The following is a 25,042-nucleotide window of genomic DNA, read 5'->3' as shown; positions in this document are numbered from 1 at the left end:
TATTGATTAAAGTCACTGTTTTCCATCGATCGTTTCTATGAGAGCTATATGATATGATCACCCGATCAAATTTGGCACAGTCAGTAATACTGAGAAATATACATTTGAATCACATTTGCGTTAAAAATAACGTTGAAAGTAAGTTATTGAGAAAAGTCACTATTCGTGACTTTGACGTTTGTTTGGAGCTATTTGATACAGTGGAGCGATCCGGCTGAATCCAATATACAAAATTTAGCTGTTACGGTCTAGGAGGAGTTCGTCGATCCAGTCGGACGGACAGAGTGACATGACTATTTAAATTCGTCTTGTCGTGTTGATCAAGAATATATATACTTTATATGGTCGGAGATGCTTCCTTCTATGCGTTGCACACTTCTGACCAAAACTAATATTATAGGGTGTAAAATAATAATTGCATTGCGCCTAATCTAGAGGAGTGTTAGGTTAATTGCAAACTAATGCATAAGTATATTATACCTTGTCATCATCGGCAATGGCAGAAATTTCTTCCCATAAATTTTTCATGAGCTTTTTATATTCGTCTAAACGCGTAGAACTGCAATCTCCTTTTCCCTCAACAACACAAGCTCTAACCGCCATACATAAAAAGTCATTTTGATCCAAAAATCCATTGTTATCAATATCTGAAAAGAAAAATAATAGTAAAAGTTATTGTTGAAAGTTCGTCAGACAGTAAACCCATATACATGGTTTTCCAAGTTAAAACTATTTACTAGAGTTTGAGGTACGACAGACTAGATTTTTGCTTATAGCTTCTAATCCTTATTGCCGAATTTACATTTTTAAAATAAAGGTACATTTTTGCCATTAACGAAAACTTATTTGCTTTAAGTTATTTTGTAATAAATTGTCTGAACGCAGGATTGTAAATGCCCATGTTGATAAATTATAAATTTTGTAATTTTCATGTATTTTGCAAAGAAAAACAACTATTTCCTTGAATTGATATTGTTGTCTTCCGCCAAAGTGTAAGCCCACTATTTCAAATTCAAATTCAAACGATAACAAGAAGCTAACATCGGCTATGCCGAAGTTTATATACCTTTGCAGTCCTTGGTAATAATAATTTTACATGTTCAAAATTTGTTTTCTGCAACTAAATTCATCAATATACAAACAAAACAATTTTACTCTCTATTTTACAATTTGTTCTTCTTCTTCCCTCATTCCCAAAGAAAAGCAACGCACGCATAGACATACACTTTATGTAGCGTTGCGTCTGTGTGTGTATGCATGTACTCTGTTGAAGACGAAAGACGTAGTAGACAGCAAGCAGCGCTGCCGGCAGAGCTGGGAGCAGGGCCGATTATTATATTCACTGTAACTTGTGTTATATTGATCCGATCACATTCAAATTTTGGGATCTGGGGTTTTATATCCAATATTATCACATATGTAAATTTCATAGCATACTCCATTTTTATGAAAATATTTCTTCTAGTTCTAGAGCTATATGATATAGTGGTCCGATCCTGATGGTTTTCATACTTTATTTTTCCCGGGTAATAAAAAAGCCCGAAAAACAAATTTCTGCCCGATAGCTCTTAAGACGGCTGAATAAAACGCATACGCACAGACGGACGGACTGACGGACATGGCTATATCGACTCAGCTTCTCATGCTGATCAAGAATATATATACTTTATGGGGTCGGAAACGTCTCCTTCTGTGCGTTACAAAAATCATGAATTTCTTATATTAAATTCGTTTTTGGTAAAACAAAAATGGCTTTAGTGACCTTTAAATTCTTAAAAATATGCTTTGTCCGCCTGTCCTCCCGTGCGTCCGTCCTCCTCCTATACCGTAAGAGCTACAGTTATATGGTTGGAGATGCTTCCTTCTATGCGTTGCACATTTCTGACCAAAATTTATATCCTCTTATAGCAAGGGTATAAAAACAAATTATAAACACTATTAAAACGAGATCCAAAACACATTAATCCAAATTGAATTAACAAATATCTAGATTCTTTAATACACAGGGAAACGAGATAAAATGAAAGTGGTACAAAACCAGAGGGCCGGGGCTAACTTCGACCGCGTCAAAGTTTGTATACCCTTGCAACTTTTTTGGTAACTCTTTCCTTACCTATAGCTATCAAAGTGGAAAAACGTTTTTTCTAAATAGGCTAAAGTTTGCGAAAGAATCGCCTACAATCATAGGAAATAACGAAGATATTGATCAAAGTCACTGTGTTCCACCGATCGTTCCTTTGGGAGTTATATGATATAGTGACCCGATCTTTATCAAGATCAAGATCATTAACAGATATACTAAACTAACAAATGTTTAATTTGAAAGCAATCGCGTTAAAAGTAACGAAGTTATTTACAAAAAACACTGTTTTCGACCGATCGTTCCTATGGGAGATATATGATATAGTCATCCGATCTTGATCAAATTTGGCACAGTAGTTTATAGGCGTAATAAATAATCTCTAATATTAAGTTTCACGACAATAGCACTATTTTCTGTGCTATTATTGATATATCTGTGAAGTTATTGATATATATATATGATATAGTGGTCCGATCCGGCTGAATCCGAGATATACAATCCCTGCAGTATATACAAGCCTACATGCAAAATTTCAGCTCTGTAGCTCTTACGGTCTAGGAGGAGTTTGCGTTGATCCAGACGGACGGACGGACGGACGGACATGGCTATTTGAACTCGTCTCGTCGTGCTGATCAAGAATATTTATACTTTGTATGGTCGGAGATGCTTCGTTCTATGCGTTGCACAATTCTGACCAAAATTAATATACCCTTTTTGCAAGGGTATAAAAATGTCGGATATATTTATTACACCTAAACTGGAGCAAACCTTCTGCTGCACCGGCTGTTACCTGTAACTCTCCCCAAACTGCAACAGTTGTATTCTTTGCCTGGCTGTTAGATCATCAGAAATACGAAATATACGAAATCAGAACTATCCTATATTTGCTGTTGTGCTTTATAATAATGTAAAATATATTTAACATGAAATAAAAATAAAATGTCGCTGATGCAAGAATAACCAGAGGGCCGGGGCTAACTTTGACCGTGTCAAAATTTGTATACCCTTGCAACTTTTTTGGTAACTCTTTCCTTACCTATTAGCCATCAATGTGGAAGAACGTTTTATCTAAAAAGGCTTATGTTTGCGAAAGAATGGCCTACAATCATAGGAAATAACGAAGATATTGATCAAAGTCACTGTTTTCGACCGATCGTTCCTATGGGAGCTATATGATGTAGTCACCCGATCTTGATCAAACTTGGCACAGTCATTAACAGATATACTCAACTAACAAATGTTTAATTTGAAAGCAATCGCGTTAAAAGTAACGAAGTTATTTACAAAAAACACAGTTTTCGACCGATCGTTCCTATGGGAGATATATGATATAGTCATCCGATCTTGATCAAATTTGGCACAGTAGTTTATAGGCGTAATAAATAATCTCTAATATTAAGTTTCACGACAATAGCACTATTTTCTGTGCTATTATTGATATATCTGTGAAGTTATTGATATATATATATGATATAGTGGTCTGATCCTGCTGAATCCGAGATATACAATCCCTGCAGTATATACAAGCCTACATGCAAAATTTCAGCTCTGTAGCTCTTACGGTCTAGGAGGAGTTTGCGTTGATCCAGACGGACGGACGGACGGACATGGCTAGTTGAACTCGTCTCGTCGTGCTGATCAAGAATATATATACTTTGTATGGTCGGAGATGCTTCGTTCTATGCGTTGCACACTTCTGACCAAAATAATATACCCTTTTTGCAAGGGTATAAAAAAGATAAACAACAATTCATGCTGGTTGAGCAGTTCACATGGTTATATCGAATTTTGTTAGTTTGTAAAATTAGTTAGGTCATTTTGTAAAAGATTATCCACACTTCAAAGAAAATCAAAATCGAAACCTTATGGCCTGGATTACTGGATCAACGATTCAACCAAGCTGCATAAAACTCACACGTGCACAGCTATGCGCAAACACTTATGGTTAATCTCGGACAGAAGTTAATTATCTTTTGCGGCACCGATGACGTCCCCAATTGAGGGGGGATTAGTTATCATATAAAGCTTTAAACCTTTAATGCAGCACACAGGTGTATTAAGCTTGAAAGTTGTCACTCGAGGCTTTGGTCCCACCAAGCTAGAATTTCGCAGATGATAGCAGCTTAAGCTTGATGGTCTTGAAGCCCGCATCCACGTGGCCCGATCAGTATCAAAGAGAACTCAAAACCTAATCAATGTAAAAATAACCTAAACAATGAATAAATGAAAACGAAACCAAACGAGACTTTCGTCTCATTAATTTATACATGCAAAATTCCAGCTCTGTAGCTCTTACGGTCTAGGAGGAGTTTGCTTTGATTCAGACAGACGGACGGACGGATGGAGTGATGAGCACTCAAAACACATTTTTATCACAACATTTACATTCCACCACAAATACCCGAGGCAACAATCTTGCCAGATACTTGGCATCCTGCAGTACAAAGGTTCTTGGCACTGGCTCCCCAACTAGATATCCCTATGGTAGTAGAGGAAGGCCATCTTGCATTGATTTTGCGCTCTATAATGGGATTCCGGATGATATGCTGATAATAAATGACACCTGGGATCTTCACAGCGATCACCTTGCACTCATCATAACCATGAATACTAAGGGAATAAACTCAAAATCCGAACCAGGCCTTCTGAGTAGGAAAGCAAATATCAAAAAATTCCAGCAGAAACTTAATGAAAGTATTCATCTCAACATGGAATTAAAAACTGGCAAAGATATTGATGCCGCGGTTGATCTCTTTACTATAAAAGTCCAAAATGCGGCAGCTCAGCCGGATATTAATAGGCAAAATAATAACCACAGATTGTCTATTTCATACACGCTAAATAGAGAATTAGAAGAGTTGATTAAGCTGAAAAGAAGACTACGACGACGATATATTAATACGCATCATCCAGGCGACAAGGCATCATGGCAAGAAACGAGTAAGAGGCTTAAAGAGGCGTTACAACTTCAGAAGAGTTGCTTTTTTGAAAAAAGACTGGAAGCTATGGACTATACTGTCGATTCTGGGTATTCTCTTTGGAAGGCTACGAAATCTTTAAAGCGGCAGCCGATGAGAATAGTACCCATCAGGCACCCACTGGGACGTTTTTGTAGATCAGAAGATGAACAAGCATCAGTCTTCGCTGACCATTTGGAAAATCGTTCTAAGCCTTTCCAGATTGCTGACCCAGTAGTAGTTGACGAAACTCTTAATGAATTAGATACACCTTTGCAAATGAGTCTTCCAATAAATCCCATCCGATTGGAAGAGGTCATAAAGATAATTAAAGATTTACCAAATCACAAATCTCCCGGCCATGACAGGATCTGCCATTACACTCTGAAAGCTTTGCCCAAGCGTGCACAGCTTTTTATAGTTTTAATATTCAATGCAATTTTAAGACTGCAGCATTTTCCAACACAGTGGAAACTGGCTCGGGTTATCATGATACACAAGCCAGGAAAGCAGGAAGATGATCCAGAATCATACCGCCCAATTTCTTTGCTACCGTGTGTCTCAAAAGTATGGGAAAAAGTAATGGTGACTCGAATCTCTGGACTTCCAAACTTGCAACTTATCCCAAATCACCAGTTTGGATTTAGGAAGGGACATGGCACTGTCGAACAAGTGCATCGAGTTGTAAATTATATTCTGACGGCGTTCGACAAAAAAAAGTATTGCAATGGAGTCTTCGTAGATGTGAAGCAAGCTTTCGATAGAGTCTGGCATGTTGGCCTTCTTGCAAAACTGAAGAGAAAGCTGCCTGCTCCTTTCTACCTCATTCTTCGCTCCTACTTGGAACACAGAAAATTTCAAGTTAAAGTAAGATCTGCAGTCTCCAGTGTTCATGATGTGGCTGCGGGCGTGCCTCAAGGAAGTGTTCTCGGTCCTCTACTATACACGGTGTATACTTCTGATATACCCAGGCCTGAGGAAGAAAACAAGTCCTTAATAGCTTCCTATGCAGATGATGTCTGTATGTTTTATTCCTCGTCGTGTGAGTATTCTGCCGCTGATGGAGTGCAAGAATATCTCCATCTGCTTGAGAGCTGGGCTCGCAGATGGAATATAATGCTAAACGAGGCCAAATGCTTAAATATATGCTTCACATTGAGAAGAAAGCATCCTCCCCGTGTATGGCTTAACGGCAAGGTGCTAAAAACAGAAAAAAAGGCAAAATATCTGGGAGTAGTCCTAGACAAACGCCTTACTTTTAAAGATCACATCGAAGCCTCTCTAAAAGCGTGCAGAATCAAATGGTCGAAACTAAACTGGCTGACAAATGGGAAAAGCAAATTGCCACTAAAATGCAAACGGGCACTGTATAATGCTATAATAGCTCCTACTTGGAGATATGGAGTCCAAATCTGGGGGATGGCTGCAGATTCCAATAAAAAAAAGGTACAAACGTTTCAAAACAAAGCTCTGCGTCAGATGACAGGGTGCCCATGGTTTATCCGAGGCGCATCACTACACCATGATCTTGAAGTGGAAACGGTAGAAGACCAAATTAATCGCCACACCAGCAGGTACAATGATAGTCTGCACACACATGTAAACCGGCTGGCGAGACCTCTTGCGAGCCAAAGGACCATCCACAGGCTGAAGAGAAGGCAGTATTTGACAATGATACACTAAGTTTTTGATTTGTATACCTAAATAAACATACCCCTAAAAATATAGATTAATGTACATATATAAATAAGATTAAAATTTACACTGTTAGTAATAACTGTTTGGCGTTCTATATTATGTTAAGTTAAAAGCACTAACCATAGAACACATAGATGGGACAAACTCATGTTTTTTTGATTGCAAACGCTAGCCTAGTCATGGAACCCCAGAGAACTTCGGGAAAACCCGAACGCTCGTACTCTCAATGAGAGCGTAAAGTGGGGAGAGGGCCAAGCAGCTACGAAAATAATTTAGTGTAGCACAGACTACAGAACAACGAAGGCAGGCCTATGTCGCTTGTGATTTCGTTCTGTCTATGTATGTGTACACTCGTCGGTACATGCTCAGGCTTCGTAGTGTGTGTGTGATGTGAAGTTGTACAACATCGCATTTCAATAGCTCGCTCGACCAAAATTTTTAATTTTCGACAAAACAGCGACAATGCGAATAGGTTATGCCCCTGTCGAAAGAATATCAAGAAATATTGGCATCAGCTTCGAATGTATCACGGTGGCTGTACCGCTAGAGTGCTCGCTTGGCGGTCGGAATATCCCTGGTTCGATTGCCAACTCGTACTCGTTAAAAAGGTTTTTTTGCCAATTTTTTTATTTTTATAAAAATAAACAAAAAACATAACGAAAAAAATAAACAAAAAATATTAAAAAAAATAACAAACCAAAAAGAAACAAAATAAAAAAAATAGACAAAAAAAAAACTTCGTTAACGATAATCGAGTTGGGATTCGAACCACTGATATTCCGACCGCCAAGCGATCACTCTAGCGGTACAGCCACCGTGATACATTCGAAGCTGATGCCAATATTTCTTGATATTCTTTCGACAGGGGCATAACCTATTCGCATTGTCGCTGTTTTGTCGAAAATTAAAAATTTTGGTCGAGCGAGCTATTGAAATGCGATGTTGTACAACTTCACATCACACACACACTACGAAGCCTGAGCATGTACCGACGAGTGTACACATACATAGACAGAACGAAATCACAAGCGACATAGGCCTGCCTTCGTCGTTCTGTAGTCTGTGCTACACTAAATTATTTTCGTAGCTGCTTGTCCCTCTCCCCACTTTACGCTCTCATTGAGAGTACGAGCGTTCGGGTTTTCCCGAAGTTCTCTGGGGTTCCATGACTAGGCTAGCGTTTGCAATCAAAAAAACATGAGTTTGTCCCATTTATGTGTTCTATGTGTTGGAGGAGACGTCATTGTTAACTTAGATTTGTATATATTAAAATTTCTTATATTATTTGTTTAAGATTATCGGAATTTCTACCACTGTATTTACATTAACATGTTCTAAAAGCTTCTGTTATATGGCTCATGAAGAGCTTCTAACTCATGAAAACGAAATATAAAAATGACTTCTTTCTGGAATTCGAAGAGGAGAAGACTTAATTTTCCTTACTCCACTCCACAGGCTATTGAGCATTTGGAGTTTTGTACCATCTGCAACTGGGCAGATCAAACATTGGCGACCGTGACAGGACATTGCACTTCGCAAGTCCCAACATAAAAATTTAAAAACTATATAAAGTCGTTTATTCGTTCATTATATCGCATTCATCGTTACATCATCTTGGACAGTCATCATTGGACTTTTCAGCGTACATCATCATCACATTCATCATTGGACTTCTTCATCGTTACATAATCATCTTGGATAGTCGTCATCGGACTTCTTCATCATTGGCATTTGCAAGACATCATCGTGGACATTTACGTGGAGCCCTATCATAACCTAAGTCAACTTGAGTGTGTAAATTTACAGTATCTATTTCCACTCAAATTTTGACTCAATTACCACTCATTAGCGATCGTAAAGCTTTCACATGCTTTACACTCACATGTAAAACACTCGTAAGCTTTAACACGTGCTAAGTATTAAGCACAGCGGAGTAAGTACTCAAACTCATATAGAGAAACGATCTACATATTAAAGCTCACTTATTAAGCTCTTGAGTGAAACTTAATGCATTTGAGTGTTTTTATTAAAACTAGAACTCGTTTAGCTCACGTTTAATTCATTTCTAACTTGCTACATTTCTTTCGTTAAGGGCCCAAAATGTCTCCACCAAATGAAACGCAGCTTCTACCTCTCAGACAACAACGGAATCAACTGCAATCTAATATTCAAAGTTTAAGAGCTAGAATCGATCTTGAAAATGACCCTATTATATTAGATTGTCAGTCTCAAATTATTGAGTCGTATTTTAAACAAGCATTACAAGTTCTAACCAATATTGAGAAGCTAGATCCAGCAGACGCGAATCGGGCAGAGATAGAAGATCTTTTTATCGAAACAAAGGCAATCATATTACGGCGCATTGGCGCAAGTAAAAAGGAAAAACCAGAAGAACTTAGTTTCTTTAATTCATCGACTTATCATGGGGGACATCATAATCGGCTTCCATCCCTCAAATTACCTAAATTCGACGGCAAATATGGGGAATTCCAAAAATTTATTACTTCATTTACAAATATGGTACATGAAGACAACTCATTGTCCAATGTTGACAAATTCAACTATCTAATAAGTTGTCTATCTGGCCAAGCTCTAAGCGTAGTCTCGCCATTTCAAATATCAGACGAAAATTATCCCAAGGCCCTAGAGCGCCTCAACGAGCGATATGACAAGAAAGTTCTTATTTTCGTAGAACATATTTCAAGTTTATTTAACATTGCTAGCATGAAAAAGGCAGACGCTGTTACCCTACGTACAATTTTGGATACGGTTTCAGCTCTACGCGGATCATTGTTGTCTCTTGGGTCTGAAGCTGATGTATTAAACGCAGTACTTATTCACATTGTTATGGCAAAAATTGATCTTGAATCCAAACAAGCATACGATCGGGTTCAAGAATATGATAAATTGCCAGACTGGGCCGACTGTTATCAAATTCTCAGTCGACACTGTCAATATTTGGAAGGGTATCTGCGAAACCGACAAGAGGAAAGACCCGTCAGAGACAAACTTCATAGTACTTCAAAAGTATTTGTTGCTGCCCAAAGTAGATGCATTCAATGTCAGTCAACTGAGCATAGGTTAGCATTCTGTCCAGTTTTTATTTCGCTACCTTTTATTGAGCGATTTAAGATTGTTAAAACAGCGTCACTTTGTTTAAATTGCCTCAATAAGGGTCATCCAGCCTCAAAGTGTCCTTCATTGAATAGATGTCGTCATTGTGGAGGTTTACATCACACAAACATGCATAAGGATTCAAACGTCCAGGGAAATTATCAACTAGATGGACCTTCTATTCATCATCAATCGCAACAAATCATTCATAATACACATGACGAAAGTAAAACATTTGCAACATCAATGTTGACTCGCCACGCTCGGCGGGGATTACTTCCAACAGCAATAGTTCTTATTCAAGACAAACTTGGTGAGTTTCAGCTCGCAAGAGCATTACTTGATTCGTGCTCTGAGCTTACCTTTATAACTGAAGAATTAGCGAAAAGGCTTCAGCTTCCGTTTCGTTACGATCATTATGAGATTGCTGGAATCGGTGAATTACGTACACATATGAAACATTCCGTATCTACCAAAATTCGTTCAAGAATATCTCCAGATGAATGGAATATGGAGTTTATCGTGACTAAATCTATATCTCTACCTCAGCCTGAAAAGAGACTAGATGTGTCAAATTGGGCCATTCCCAAAGAAATTGAGTTAGCCGACCCATTCTTTTATACGCCCGGAAAAGTAGATCTATTGCTTAGCGTAAAGGAGTTTTTTGATCTACTTAAAACTGGTAAAATTAGTTTAGGAATTGGTCTTCCTCATCTAGTGGAAACTGCATTAGGATGGATCGTCGGGGGTAAGATTGCTGAACCTCAATCAACTCAACAATACACTTGTAATTTAACGCAACGGCAGGACCTTAACATATTATTAGAAAGGTTTTGGAAAATGGATGAAATACATGGAATTCAAAATAAAGATATTTCGTTAACCTCAGAAGAACAAGCATGTGAAACTCACTTTCAGGTGCACACACAATTCCTGGATTCAGGGCGCATACAGGTTCGGTTGCCTTTCAAGGAATCTCCTGAACAACTTGGAGACTCGTTGTCCTGTGCAAAAAGACGTTTTCTTCAACTCGAAAGACGGCTTGCATCTCAACACCAATTAAAGGAAATGTACATCGATTTTTTAGATGAATATCTTAAGTTGAATCACATGGAGGTAACTTCGTTAGATAATTTGCAATCGGGAAATCATTACATTCTTCCTCACCATTGTGTACTTAGACCGCAGAGCTCATCAACTAAACTTCGCGTAGTATTTGACGCTTCGTCTAAATCATCATCAAATATATCATTAAATGATATTCTCATGGTTGGTCCTACTATTCAACAAGATCTAATCCTAACATTACTCTCGTTTCGTTTGTATCGCCATGCTATTACAGCTGACATAACAAAAATGTACAGACAATTTCTCGTCGCACCTGAGGATAGAAGTTTCCAACAAATCTTGTGGAGAAAGTCACCGCAAGAACCTATTCAATTATTTCAATTGAATACTGTTACCTATGGGATGTCGTGCGCTCCATTTCTCGCAATCAGGTCCTTAAAGTTTTTATCAGAGACGTATAAGGAGTTGTTTCCAATTGGAGCTGCTGTATTAGCTGAGGATATGTACGTCGACGATCTAATTTCTGGAGCTGACTCAATCGAAGAACTCAATGCTAAGACGAATGAAGTTACCAAATTGCTCTCAAAGGCAGGCTTAGAATTGACAAAGTGGAATTTTAGTGGGGCACCAACAGAGTATGAATATAATCTCAATATTGACAATAGTGATGTCACCAAGGCTCTTGGCATGTCGTGGCTGCCAACTGAAGATCTTATATTATTTCGATTTGATCTTCCATTAACTGCAATACCAACAAAACGAAAAATAGTATCGATCATGGCCAGGCTCTATGATCTGCTAGGATTATTAGCGCCAGTCGTAGTACGCTACAAAATCTTGATCCAAGACTTGTGGATCGAGCGCTTGGACTGGGACGACCCGTTGCCAGAGATCTTACGGACTAGATGGCAACAACTTGAAGCTGATTTATCTAATCTTGACATGGTTCGAGTAAATCGATTTGTTAATACATCACCAAAAAATAAGTGTGAAATCCATGGATTTTCGGATGCCTCAAATCGAGCGTATGGATGTTGCATATACGCAAGGGTTTTGGACAACGGAAAATATGTAACTTCATTGATCATTTCGAGATCGAGAGTTGCGCCCACTCAATCGCAAAGCATACCTCGTTTAGAGCTTTGTGCTTCCGTTTTACTCTGCCAAACATGGACTAAAATCAAACACAAATTAAACTGTCTTGTCAGCAAAACATATTTTTGGACAGATTCAACTGTCGTTCTCCATTGGATTAAAATGCACCCATCAACTCTAAAATGCTTTATTGCCAATCGCGTATCAACCATACAAACTCAATCGCAGGATATCATTTGGAGTCACGTGCCTGGAAAGGATAATCCAGCCGACATTGTTTCACGTGGCTGTGCAGCGCGCGATTTGATGCAGACAATTTGGTTTCATGGACCAAGGTTCTTAACACTTAATGCATTACATTGGCCGAAATCTGAAAGAAAGACAGATTTCGAGCCCAAAGAATTAGAATTGCGAAACACCCTTGTATTGAAATGTAGCACTAGTTATAAAGAAAAGAGCATAGTTGAGCAGATCATTAGTAGACTATCATCGTTTCGTATGATTGTGAGAGTCTTAGCATACGTTTTACGAGTTTTCAACCGAGTTCCTATTAACCGCAATAATACGATAAATGCTACAAGAAGCATTTCAGTAGAAGAATTTAAATTGGCTTTTAATCATATAATCTCTTCCATTCAGAGTGATGTGTTTGCGAAAGAACTAAAGGACTTACAAGCAGGACGAAGTCTGAAGCCGGAGCTTCAAAGGTTAAATCCATTCATCTCAAATGAACAGATAGGTTCTCAAAATATTCGACTTATCCGTGTTGGAGGCCGTCTTGCAATGGCTGACATACCATTGGACGCTAAAATGCCGTTATTGCTTCCAAAGACTCATAATTTCACTTATAAATATATTGAAGATCTTCACTTGCGAAACCTTCACGCGGGAGCTAAGGTTTTGATAGCGATTCTGCGCCTAACAGTATGGATTGTAAATGCTCGCGAACTGGTCCGAAAGGTTGTTAGAAGTTGCACACATTGCTATCATTACAAACCTGTATTAATGCGACAAATCATGGGTAACCTCCCAGCTGACCGTCTCCTGGCCGAACGCCCGTTTCTGATATGCGGAGTAGATCTATGTGGACCATTTCTTACGTCGTACCGCATTCGAAGCAAAGTTCCTTACAAAACATATTTGGCCATATTTGTTTGCTTTTCTTCAAAAGCTATTCATACAGAACTAATCTCTGACCTATCTGCTAATAATTTTATTCTCTGTTTGAAGCGATTCATCGGACGACGTGGCATACCCAAAAGGATTTATTGTGACAATGCCACCAACTTTGTCGGAGCAAGTTCGCAACTTGAAGGCTTCAAACGGCAATTCTGTTCAGAACTCAATGCAAAAAATCTGGAGGAATTTAGCCGAAATGCCGGCTTTGAATTCAATTTCATTCCACCGCGTGCTCCCCATTTTGGAGGCTTATGGGAAGCCGCAGTAAAGTCAATGAAGACTCTGCTCATCAAAAATTTGACCTCTTCTCATTTGACGTATGAAGAGCTTCAATCGATTGCAATTGAAGTGGAGGCGATATTGAATTCCCGTCCAATATCCATTCACAGCGATGATCCCAATGACGGGGAGGCTCTGACGCCAGCACACTTATTGATCGGATGTTCACTGCAAGCGATCCCTGAACCGGTAATAAATGACTCAAAACTATCTTATCTATCTCGTTGGCAAAGGGTGACCTATCTCAAGCAACGCTTCTGGGAACTCTGGAAGCGCGACTATGTACATCAATTACAAGAACGCTCTAAGTGGTTGCATCCCGAGAACAACATAGCAAAGGATCAATTAGTTCTCATCCATGAAGACAATCTTCCACCGCAATGCTGGATTACTGGTCGTGTGGTCGAAGCCATACCTGGTGCAGATGGAAGGGTCAGAGTAGCCGACGTTCGCACCAAGAAAGGAATTATTCGTCGCCCAATCTGCAAACTTGCTCCATTGCCTTTAAGAGATGACGTTTATGTATATTGAAGGAGTCATACTTCATCCTTCAATGGGGGAGTATGTTGGAGGAGACGTCATTGTTAACTTAGATTTGTATATATTAAAATTTCTTATATTATTTGTTTAAGATTATCGGAATTTCTACCACTGTATTTACATTAACATGTTCTAAAAGCTTCTGTTATATGGCTCATGAAGAGCTTCTAACTCATGAAAACGAAATATAAAAATGACTTCTTTCTGGAATTCGAAGAGGAGAAGACTTAATTTTCCTTACTCCACTCCACAGGCTATTGAGCATTTGGAGTTTTGTACCATCTGCAACTGGGCAGATCAAACACTATGGTTAGTGTTAAAAGCTTTGTTAAGATCTTTTGTGAATCGATTCCTTGCTAAAATACACATATAAAAAAAAAAAAAAAAACATTTACATTCGAATTTGTATAGCATACTTTTGGTTTCAAATTTTAATCATTTTGAACCATATCCATAGTGTAAGATATTATGAGTCATAACAAAGAAGTTTGTTTTTTGGCAAATGGCTTTTATATTATACTTAAGAGGTTGTATATGTTTATTATTTAAAAAATCGAAAATTTTTTTATTTCTTTATCTTAAAGAACAACTCCTTGAGAACAGTAGCCATCTTAACCGCGCGCCTCGGCGCCGCCCAGAACCTGAACTTGAAACTTAAAACGCAAATATCTGTTTTTTTTTTTTTTTAATGACTTGATATGGAGTGGCGCAAAAACTACTCAACCGATTTTCTTCAAATTTTTTGTTACATGAATGAATGTAATAAAAATTTCCTGTGTTTGACCAATCGACTTTTCACGCACAAAATTTTTTTTTCGCCGAAATGCATTTTTTATTAAAATTCTTAGCGACCAAAAAGTTTATTTTTAGCATAAAACGTTCCCGTGTGCACAAAAAAAAATATATATATAAAAAACGATCGTTCAAGCACAAGGAAATACACAAAACTAATGAAATTTGTTTACTTTTATGGTTTCAGTTGATCTGTTCGACCTTGGAATTATCACCGCAAGGCTCTTCCAAAAAAAGGCCTCTAAGCGAAACAGCCACGCCCTAAAAACTATTCAATATTTTTCCACGAAATTTTGCACAAACATTGTTAATAAAGTGTACTATCAAAAAATAAAAGCATTCGTCTAATGAAAAAATTTCTGCACACCTAAAAAAATCCAAGCTCATATCGAAATTCTTCTCTATTTGAAAGTGATTTTGCTGTAGTCCAGCGTAAACATTGAAAAAAACCCAAACTTTTCTTTTTTTCTTCGACAAAGAAGGTATATAACCCCTTAAAATACATATTTATTGGTTAAAATAATTAGGTTTTTAGTATTTAATGATTTAATTAGGTACACGTAGTCGAACAACGCTCAGTAATGATAAGTGGCCCATATAAGGCTAGGCCCGGGCCTGTTACCAATGACCCTAAGTAAAGTAAGTGTTTACAAATTCTACACACTAAAGAAATAGAAAATATTAAAAGTAAAAAGAGCAAAGGTTATACATAAAAATGGAACACGCTAAAATATATGAAACTATCCAATTTTTATTCGATTTTAATAAAAAATATGTCATTTGATGGGAAGTTCAATTCACTTTCTTTCGTAGTTCAAGAAAAAAAGTAGTTTGGTACAAAGTTGTGTTGTAAAATAGCCTCGCCCAAAGGACCAAAAATTTCCATACAAAATTGAGATTTTCAATTGGCTCCAAATCGAAAATACATAACAAAATACTGCATATGCGTTCACTTTGAATGATTTGTTTAATTATTTATTAACAAATATTGGAATCTCTATCATTCAACCACTTGTTTATAAGTAATGTTTGCAAACAAGAGACAAGTGCAATCAATGGATGCTACACAGCCCAACGCGTCTTGGGTATCATTTTGGGTTCCTCACTTTAACATACACCTCAAATTTCTCATTTTAGTGCTTTTGAACTATTTTCTTCTACAGTGTGTTTGTTTAAGTGGTCAGCACTCCTTGCGAAAAAGCACTCATGTGGAAGCTCACAGAAGCACAATTACGAGGATCCCGAAACTGCTGCGGCAACACTACGACAAACGGTCTGTGTGGGACCTTGAATATCCACAGATTTAGATATCACCCGGTTTGAGTATAGATAGATATTTTTATACCCTTGCAGAGGGTATTAAAAAATTGGTCAGATGTTTGTAACGCACAGAAGGAGACGTTTCCGACCCCAAAAAGCATGAGAAGCTGAGTCGATATAGCCATGTCCGTCTGTCCGTCCGTGCGTTTTACTCAGCCACCTTAAGAGATATCGGACTGAAATTTTTTTCTGTGCTTTTTATTATCTGGTGCAGATCAAGTATGAGAATTATTAGGGTCGGACTACTTATCATATAGCTCCAGAACAAACATTTTCATAAAAATTGGAGTATCGCTATGAAATTTACATATGTGATAATATTTGATATAAAACACCAGATCCCAAAATTTGAATCGGAGCGGATAAATATAACACAAGTTACAGTCAATATAATAATCGGCTCTGCTCCCAGCTCTGCCGGCAGCGCTGCTTGCTGTCTACTACGTTTTTCGTCATCAACAGAGCACATGCATACACACACAGACGCAACGCTACATGAACTGTATGTGTATGCGTGCGTTGCTTTGCTTAGGGAATGAGGGAAGAAGAAGATCAAATTGTGGTAAAAAGAGTAAAATTGTTTTGTTTGTGTATTGATGAATTGAGTTGTAGGGAAAGAAATTTCAAAATGTAAAAATATTATTGCCAAGGACTGCAAGGGTATATAAACTTCGGCATAGCCGATGTTAGCTTCTTTGATATTTTTTAAATATTTTTGTGTGCACATACATACATGCGTATATCACAATAAGTGAATGTGGTATTTAGTGTCGCTTCGACTAAAAGGACCCAATATCGCAAAATATTCTCTGGAAAAGAGAGGGATTTTCTTTCCCATTGGTTATTGCTTGGCGGCCATAACTGTAACGGGGTAGATAAAATCCCGCACATTCCCCTGCAAATTTCTTCACTTTCAATTGTCAATAAAGTTCGCAGTTCAATTCCCTGGTGAAACACAGAACTAAATAAACTACAACAAGATAGAAGAAAACCAAAGGTGCCGGGTTAAACTTTGTCCACTCTTTTGTTACAATATTTGGCTGGAGTAATGAGGCGCATGTAGCTATGCCGTCTATGATTTTTTTATTTGGTACAGTCTTTGATAGACATATCTCACTTTAAAATATTAACTTTTGGAGCGCTCGTGTTCAAAATAACGAAGTTATTAGCAAAAGTCACTGTTTTTGACCGATCATTGCTATGAGAGCTATATGATATAGTTACCCGATCTAAATCAAATTTAGCTCAGTCATTAATAAGTTTATAAAACTAACAAATATTAGTTTTTATAACAATAGGTTAGAAAACATCGAAGTTATTGCGAAAACTTACTGTTCGTGACTTTGCCTTTTGTATGGGAGCTATATGATATGGTAGTCCGATCCAGCTGAATCTAAGATATTCAAACTGTTCAGCCTACCCAAGCCTTCAAAAAAAGTCTGTAACTCTTACGGTCTAGGAGAATTTCGTGTCAATATAGACGGACGGATGGAATTCGTCTCGTCGTGCTGATCAAGAATATATATGGTCGCAGATGCTTTGTTTAGTATAAATTAAAAAGTATAAGTTTAAAAGAACCACCACTCCCAGTTTAATTATATATTAAAACAACCAAAACATTAAAAGATAAATACTGTCTTCCGTTTTACATATATTACCCCAAAAACTACAATATCACCTGTAAAATCACCAACACAGCAGTTAGATTCTCCTACAACAACGCTGAAAAACAATATCCTTATAAAGTACTTACTCTTTTTGTAAGCTACAAGCTTCGTAATTTTCCAAAGTTTTATGCAAATCGGTTGTTAACTGGCCTATTAACCTAGCGCATAGAATTCCATTTCGCGCAAAAATGACTCTTTGAGGAACTCTTCTATTGAGTCCCAGATAAAACAAATTGTGGAGACTACTCTTGTCCGTCCTGCACACGATGGGATCCGAAAGAAGACGTTGAAAGTAGTGGCCCGCCTCCAGTCTACATTAGTTTTAAGATATTTGCAAATGTCAGAGGCTGGTGGCTCTGTCGATGGTGAATAAACACCATACAGGCCGATTTGCGTTCTCGACGCAGCCTCAAAACTTTTTGAAAAATTACTACCGCTAAGTCTGGGATTTGTCAAGCACTTTTCAGAAAAAGCAGTATACAGTTCGGGCTTAGACAATTGCGTCATATGGAGCAATTCAATTTTTATTTGTTTCGCTAGACACTCGTTCCACATCGCAAAATAATCTGCGGCCTGCACATTCGCAAACCAAGTAATGACCACTTTTAGCCACGTGAAATACAACAAAACGCATAAAAGGTACAAAGCCCGCCATTGAATTTTTTTACCGCATCTTGGCTCAGATAATTACAGTGTGCAATCTGTAACAGTAATGTTTAGTTTATAATTTTTAGCAATTTTTAATTCGGCCTCCGGTAATCTGTATTTACATTGTATGGCCTGTCATTCTAAAATCTTAGTGCCAACGTCTGATCTAATTACAAAATAATTCGGCTAAGCTTGACACATCCTGGCAGTACACACGCAAATACCACAGTGAGTCCTTATTCCAAATCTCCAATGTCTCACATTTGAAAACCATACACCCCAAGGATTCTTCATTACAATCCAACGAACTTAGAACAATCTAAGCAGCTGCAACATCGATGTGACAAATTCCAAATAAATATAAATAGCAAGACCATACGCCTTGCATATTTACTTCTAATGTACTTAGGTTTACTTCTCCTTACTTTCCTTCAATATTTTCAGTTTTGTGCAATCGCTTAAACAATAAAGACACATTACTCCGGCACTTGGCCGTAATTAAATTTCATAATCTTTAATGCATTGCTCAGCCACAAGGACAGTGATCCAGATAACTAATCGCATCTCACCCTAATGTACCTAATGCATCTCTTGAGTTGGATTCTATAAACGGCTAACCCCAGCGGGAACCAGTGAACGGACCCAACATCTTAATTTACACACACAGTTATCTGTAAAAAGAAATGAAATTGACTTGCAGAAAAAGAGTGTGGAACATGTTAAAAGATTTTGGGTAAAGAATGCAAGGGTATATAAACTTTGGCACAGCCAAAATGAGCTTTTTTGACCTTTTATTTTATTTTTTTTTTTTTTTGCATGAACTTGTTTGGTTTAAGTGACTTGTTTACCACTTCTTTATTGATTTATGCTTATGCTCACAGCTCTTACAGTTGAAAACCGTGTGTATATTTCAGTATGTTTCGGGATTTCAAATATTTTCGCTCCAAGTGAATTCGGTGCTAGGTACACTAGGTCGGAACAGGCTAATGGCAAAGAACGTGCCATTAGCCTTAATTTCGTTTTCCAAAAGTGAATGGTAAGTTAAAGCTTTTTGTAATAATGAATAGTTCAAACAATAATTATTTTATTTTGCAGATTAAAATGTAGATTAAAACTACAATGAAATAAAATAATAGAGTAAAAAGTACAAAAACCATTTTTGTATTCGTATTTTACAGTATATAGAATATAGTTGTAAACTATTAATCTCAATATGTTTTAAAAGCACTGGCAACTGTGGCCTTCAGCTAAGTTAAAAACTACATCCATATACCAGCCCATGTGGGCCACATAGACAACTCATCTACCGAGGAAATCATATTTTACTTTTAGTCGACTATTTTAAAACTTTTCCTTGAAAATAAACAAAAAGATACAGAATTCAAATAAATATTGAAACAAACCGTAAATGTCTGCAGGTTTCTTGCAGAATTTTAAAGATCTGTTTTTATGACTTTGCCAATGGCAATGAACTTTCAGATATAAAACTATTTGCTTTGTTGTACGTTCAAAAACAAACAATTATCTGTGTTCGTGGAGGGGCGGAAGGATCCAAATAAATACAAGTAGTTGGCGGGTGCCAATTTCTTCTGGATATGGTGAGCGAGTGGTGAATTAAAAACGCGCGAAAACTTCGGTTAAATAAACTTATGCTTTATTAAATATTCACAGGGAGCCCGACACACACGAAATGGTTCGGGTTGAAAAAAATGACAAATCGTAAAAGCAAAAGAACGGGTGTTCGGGTGAAGACCTCGATTCAGACTCCCTATGGCGATTTACAGGAGAACCCTTCGTCACCCTCCTCAGTATGACCGAATTCGGTTTTGGGAAAAACCCTACCCCTCACTCTCTGCTGTTCACCCGGTGGCGTGAACATACCGCCCCCTTGCAACAAGTTGCAATTGCCTCGCTGGACATGTCTAAGGATGGGGGATGGCAGCGTTCTGGATCGCCAAGACACGGGTGGAGATGGAGGGGGAACTTTGGATGCAGATGGAGTAGGCGGCACGATGGCTGAAGACCTTTGGATAGAAGCCCGAATGAAAGGCGGGTGCTTTTCGGGTCTTTGCTCCTTGGGTTGGATGTACGCGACAGAGCTGTCGATGTGCAAGAGCGTGTGGTGTTGCTTGCCACATCGATGGCATCCTGCTGTGCTCCTGCAGGAACCATTGGAATGCTCATGAGCCAAACAGTTCGGGCAGTATCCGTTGCTTAAGACTACCCGTAGCCTGTCGTCAGCTCGTAGTCCTTGAAACTGTCGGCACTGACGGAGCGCGTGTACCCCTTGACAAACGCGGCACCTGAAGCAATTGGAACTGCGTTCTAAATCGGATGGTGCTGCTGTCCTTAGAGACATTTTCGGGCTGCTGGAGGAGGTGGACCGAGACCGTCTGGATTTTCCAGTAACGGATCCACAGAGAACCCATCCGAACATCGTCTCGATCCCCACGAAAGAATCACCAACATTCTTGATAATTCGTTCCCCAAGGATAGTGGGAAGGAGCTCGGCTCCAAGCACCAAATCCACAGGAGCTCTTTGGTGAAATAGCGGATCAGCGAGCGGAAGGTCAAGCGAATCCTGCTTCACCTTATTCGGGACGGCGCGGGACGGAAGTGCTTCAGCTACACTAGGCAGCACCACGGCGACTGCTTGGAACTGTCGCAGCGGTTCGTCAGGAGGAGAAATCTGTAGGCGGCACACTTTGTCGCCGCTACCAGCATCGCATTGCCCAATACCGCGAATGCTAGTTGATACTTTGCAGCTTGGAGGATTAATCAATTCAAACATTCTTTGGGAAATAAAGGACGCTTCGGATCCTATATCAATCAAAGCGCGGATTTGAAACTGCTTGCCACGATGATGAATAGTTACCCTTGCAGTACCCAGGAGGCCAGTGTTGCGAGTGGAGGCGAAGTAACTTCCCACGTTTACAGGAGGGCTGCTGGAAGAATCGGAGGACGCAGGATTCGGAATTATACAAGCATCAGGTGCTGAGCTCTCTTGCACTTGAGCGGAAAAGGCCTGAGCTCGTGCCGTAGGTTTTCGGCTTACGGATGGAAAGGTCTGACCGCTAGAGTTTGGTTGAAGGACATCTGTGGCCTCTAGTACACGGTGGCGATCAGTTAGGAATCGATTCAGGTCGTCCCAGGATGAGACGGCGGTCTTATTTGGAACGGACTGTTCCCACAACAGAAGGGTGGATTTGGGCATTTTGCTCGTACAGATTGCTATGAGAAGGATATCCCAATTGTCTGTACAAGCCCCGGAAAGCTCAAGACCGGTTAAGCAACCTTGAATTGACGTCTGCAGTTCTCTCAACGCTTTGCCAGACTCTTGTGTTACAGCTGGGATCTGTAGAAGCTGCTTGGCTTGGCTCATAATCAATAATCGATTATTTTCGTATCGCGCAGTGAGGTTATCCCACGCGGACTGGAACCCTTCATTGGTCAAGGGTGACCTAGAAACAATGGCTCTGGCTTCACCGCGAGTTTTGCAACTTAAGTGGTAAAGTTTCTCCACTTGTGTTAGGCTTGGATTATGGATAAAAATCGCGGTAAACAAATCACGGAATGTAGGCCAAGCCAGGCTGTCTCCGTTGAAGATTTCGACATCGCACGGGGGAACTGTGTGGCTTTGGTGGGTGGAATCGACGGAGAGCGTGACTGGTGGGGAAGCCATTTTCGCGGACAACTGCTCGATTCGCTCTCCAAACAAAGTCCCGCCTCGCACATATACCATATAACAATATTCATGTTTAGCTTTAATTGTAGCTATGTGCTTCGGACTATCTTCGTTCTTTTGAGCCGTCAAGGCTTTATAGCATCGTGAAAACTCTGCCTCGACTTTTGTCCAAAGTGACTTAAGCTGGTCTAAGTGTATTTTAACGGAGACGAGTGGCACATCGTCAGCTAAAGCCTGGGACTCGCGAGTCTCGAACGCCGTTAATGCCTCGCACACGGCAACAAAGTCGGAAAGAGACATCGTAGAGTGTTCTCTGAGCTATTACGAATCGAATGGAAACAAATAACTTCGTGGAATTAGAGCTCTCAAGCGAGGAGATCGAAACGAAGCCGTAAGTGGACTGTATAATTTAAGTATAGAGGAGGAGTGAGAAAAAGAAATGACTCCTCTTTCTAATGAACACAATGAATAAGCATAGATAGCATAAATAAAATTAGAAGGATTTATAATTTTCCTCGCAGTTGTGTGAATAATTATAAGGATATATAATCACTTGGATATTAAAATTTATACAATGTGGAAAAATGTTTAAATTTATAAGAGTATTTAAAAGTATGGAAAAATTGAGACCAGTAGGATTGGGAGTGCCGAAAACTTTTCAATAAGGAAAAAAAAAACTCTGAATTAGTTTTCATTAAACGGACAAGACAAGCCAAAATATTAATTCCATATAAATAAAGTTGTACTTATTTTTCTTTAGAAAATATTTTGCGAATTAAATTCAATCAGTCGATTGAAATATGTTTGCACAATAAGAAAATCACGAAGGAAAAAATGGATGTCGTGACCGAGTCACGGCTTGGCTCAAGTGTCAGCACTGATGAGACTTGAGTGTCAGCACTGATCGAGAGTCAGCTGTTCTGCCGTTGTTTATGTTTTGTGAGTTTAATTAATTGTAAATTGTTTAACGAGGATCACGATTTCCTACTTTAATTATGTAGTTTTCGAATTATTAAATTGCGGAAAGCCAATCGGAGTGGCTGCAATTAATTTTGTGTGGGTGAATTCAAATTGTATGTGGACATATGTATGTGTGTTAATGTGTGCTTAACGCGGCAAAAGTATTACATGTGTATGTACCTATGTATGTACATACATATGTATGTACGGATGTAAAAATTATTTGACATAAATAATTTATGCCGATGGACTAATGATCAGCCCGTGGAGTGTGCTGTACACTTTAAGTAAAGGTAAGTGGTACTATTTAAATTTTCGATTATTAAGCACCTCTACTTGCAGGTTAGAAAACAGCTGTTTTTACATGTAGGAATGTATATGTGTGTATATACATACATATGTATGTATTGCTATGCAATTGGACTTTTGGACAATCCGAATTTCGAAGAATGGAAAAAAAAAATGCACTTCATAAACACAAAAATGATCGGGAAATACCATGTAACCCTTGGAACAGGTCAGGTATGTACATACAAGTATACAAAAGTGTGTAGGTCGCTATGGAAGAGCGGGAAACCTCACACTTTTATAAGTTTGTAATGGAATATGTGAATGAGATTTTTAATAAGAAATGTTGTACTTATCAGGAATTCCGCCGATGCAAGCTGGAATAGCGGAAGGATATCCGGCTCGAAGGACCAATGTTCGTGGCGGGGCGGAAGGATCCAAATAAATACAAGTAGTTGGCGGGTGCCAATTTCTTCTGGGTATGGTGAGCGAGTGGTGAATTAAAAACGCGCGAAAACTTCGGTTAAATAAACTTATGCTTTATTAAATATTCACAGAGAGCCCGACACACACGGAAATGGTTCGGGTTGAAAAAATTGACAAATCGTAAATGCAAAAGAACGGGTGTTCGGGTGAAAAGCTCGATTCAGAATCACTATGGCGATTTACAGGAGAACCCTTCGTCACCCTCCTCAGTATGACCGAATTCGGTTTTGGGAAAACCCCTACCCCTCACTCTCTGCTGTTCACCCGGTGGCGTGAACAATCTGAATTGTTTACATACATATTTAGTTTGAATCTTTGTACCCTTGCTGATGGTATTATAAAATTGGTCAGATGTTTATATCGCACAGAGGGAGACGTTTCCGATCCCATAAAGTATATCTAGTAGCATCAGGGCTCACGCATACACATACAGACGCATCGCTATATAAGCTGTATGTGTATTCTTGCCGATCGCTGAGGTATGTAAATGCATGAGCACATACGATTGGTTTGCAAAGGGCATGGGGATAGAAAAAGAAATTGCGATTAAGGCGAAGAAAAGTGGCTTAAAATCTTATTTATGTATTGACGAAATGAGTAACAGAAAAATAATTTTGAGTATAAAAACTTCGGCATAGCCAAAGTTTGCTTTTTATACCATACACCCATAGGGTGAAATGGAATATTAAAGTCGCCAAAATGTATGTAACAGGCAGAAGGAAGCTTCTCCGACCCTATAAAGTATATATATTCTAGGTCAGGATCAACAGCCGAGTCGATCTAGCCATGTCCGTCTGTCCGTCCGTCTGTACGAACACGCAGATCTCGTTTTTAATCTAAGAGCTAGAGCCACCAAATTTGGTACATACTCGTGTAGTATGTAAATGTATAGAGTTAATTGGATTAAAAAGTAAAACAGCTAGAGACATCAAATTTGGTTTATATACTTGTTTAGTAAGCGCCCAGAAACTAATTGTTCAAATTTTTTGCCACGCCCCCTTCCGCCCCCAGAATTTACATAAAACTGATTTTCTTAAAAACTATGACAGCGACCGACATCAAATTTGGTATGTAGACTAGCTTAATAAACGCGCAGATATTGGCTGTTTAAAAATTTTGCCACGCCCACTTCTGCCCCCGAAAATGAAATAAAACTGATTTTCTCGAAAACTAACAAACACGA

At 38.7% G+C, this 25,042-nt stretch overlaps 1 protein-coding gene and 1 long non-coding RNA gene across 3 annotated transcripts in view; one reads left to right on the top strand and one right to left on the bottom strand.

Annotated features, from left to right (window-relative positions):
* Scp1 (Sarcoplasmic calcium-binding protein 1) overlaps positions 1 to 25,042 on the bottom strand; it is a 107,233-nt gene that overhangs the window by 58,754 nt on the left and 23,437 nt on the right. Inside the window, exon 3 of the mRNA XM_068287338.1 lies at positions 481 to 647. Within this exon, the coding sequence (XP_068143439.1) occupies positions 481 to 647 (167 nt within the window). The remainder of the gene's footprint in view (positions 1 to 480; positions 648 to 25,042) is intronic.
* Positions 23,234 to 24,047, top strand: LOC137574891 (uncharacterized). 2 transcript variants are annotated; one of them, XR_011032059.1, is made up of 3 exons: positions 23,234 to 23,607; positions 23,733 to 23,857; positions 23,931 to 24,047. It is a non-coding gene; the product is annotated as an uncharacterized lncRNA (long non-coding RNA). The 2 variants fall into 2 exon arrangements; XR_011032060.1 differs by having other exon boundaries at positions 23,733 to 23,852; positions 23,931 to 23,991.

The sequence above is a fragment of the Drosophila tropicalis genome, unplaced genomic scaffold (genome assembly GCF_018151085.1).
Source record: "Drosophila tropicalis isolate 14030-0801.00 unplaced genomic scaffold, ASM1815108v1 contig_47, whole genome shotgun sequence".
Taxonomy (NCBI): domain Eukaryota; kingdom Metazoa; phylum Arthropoda; class Insecta; order Diptera; family Drosophilidae; genus Drosophila; species Drosophila tropicalis.
This window is presented reverse-complemented; position numbering and strand designations above follow the sequence as displayed.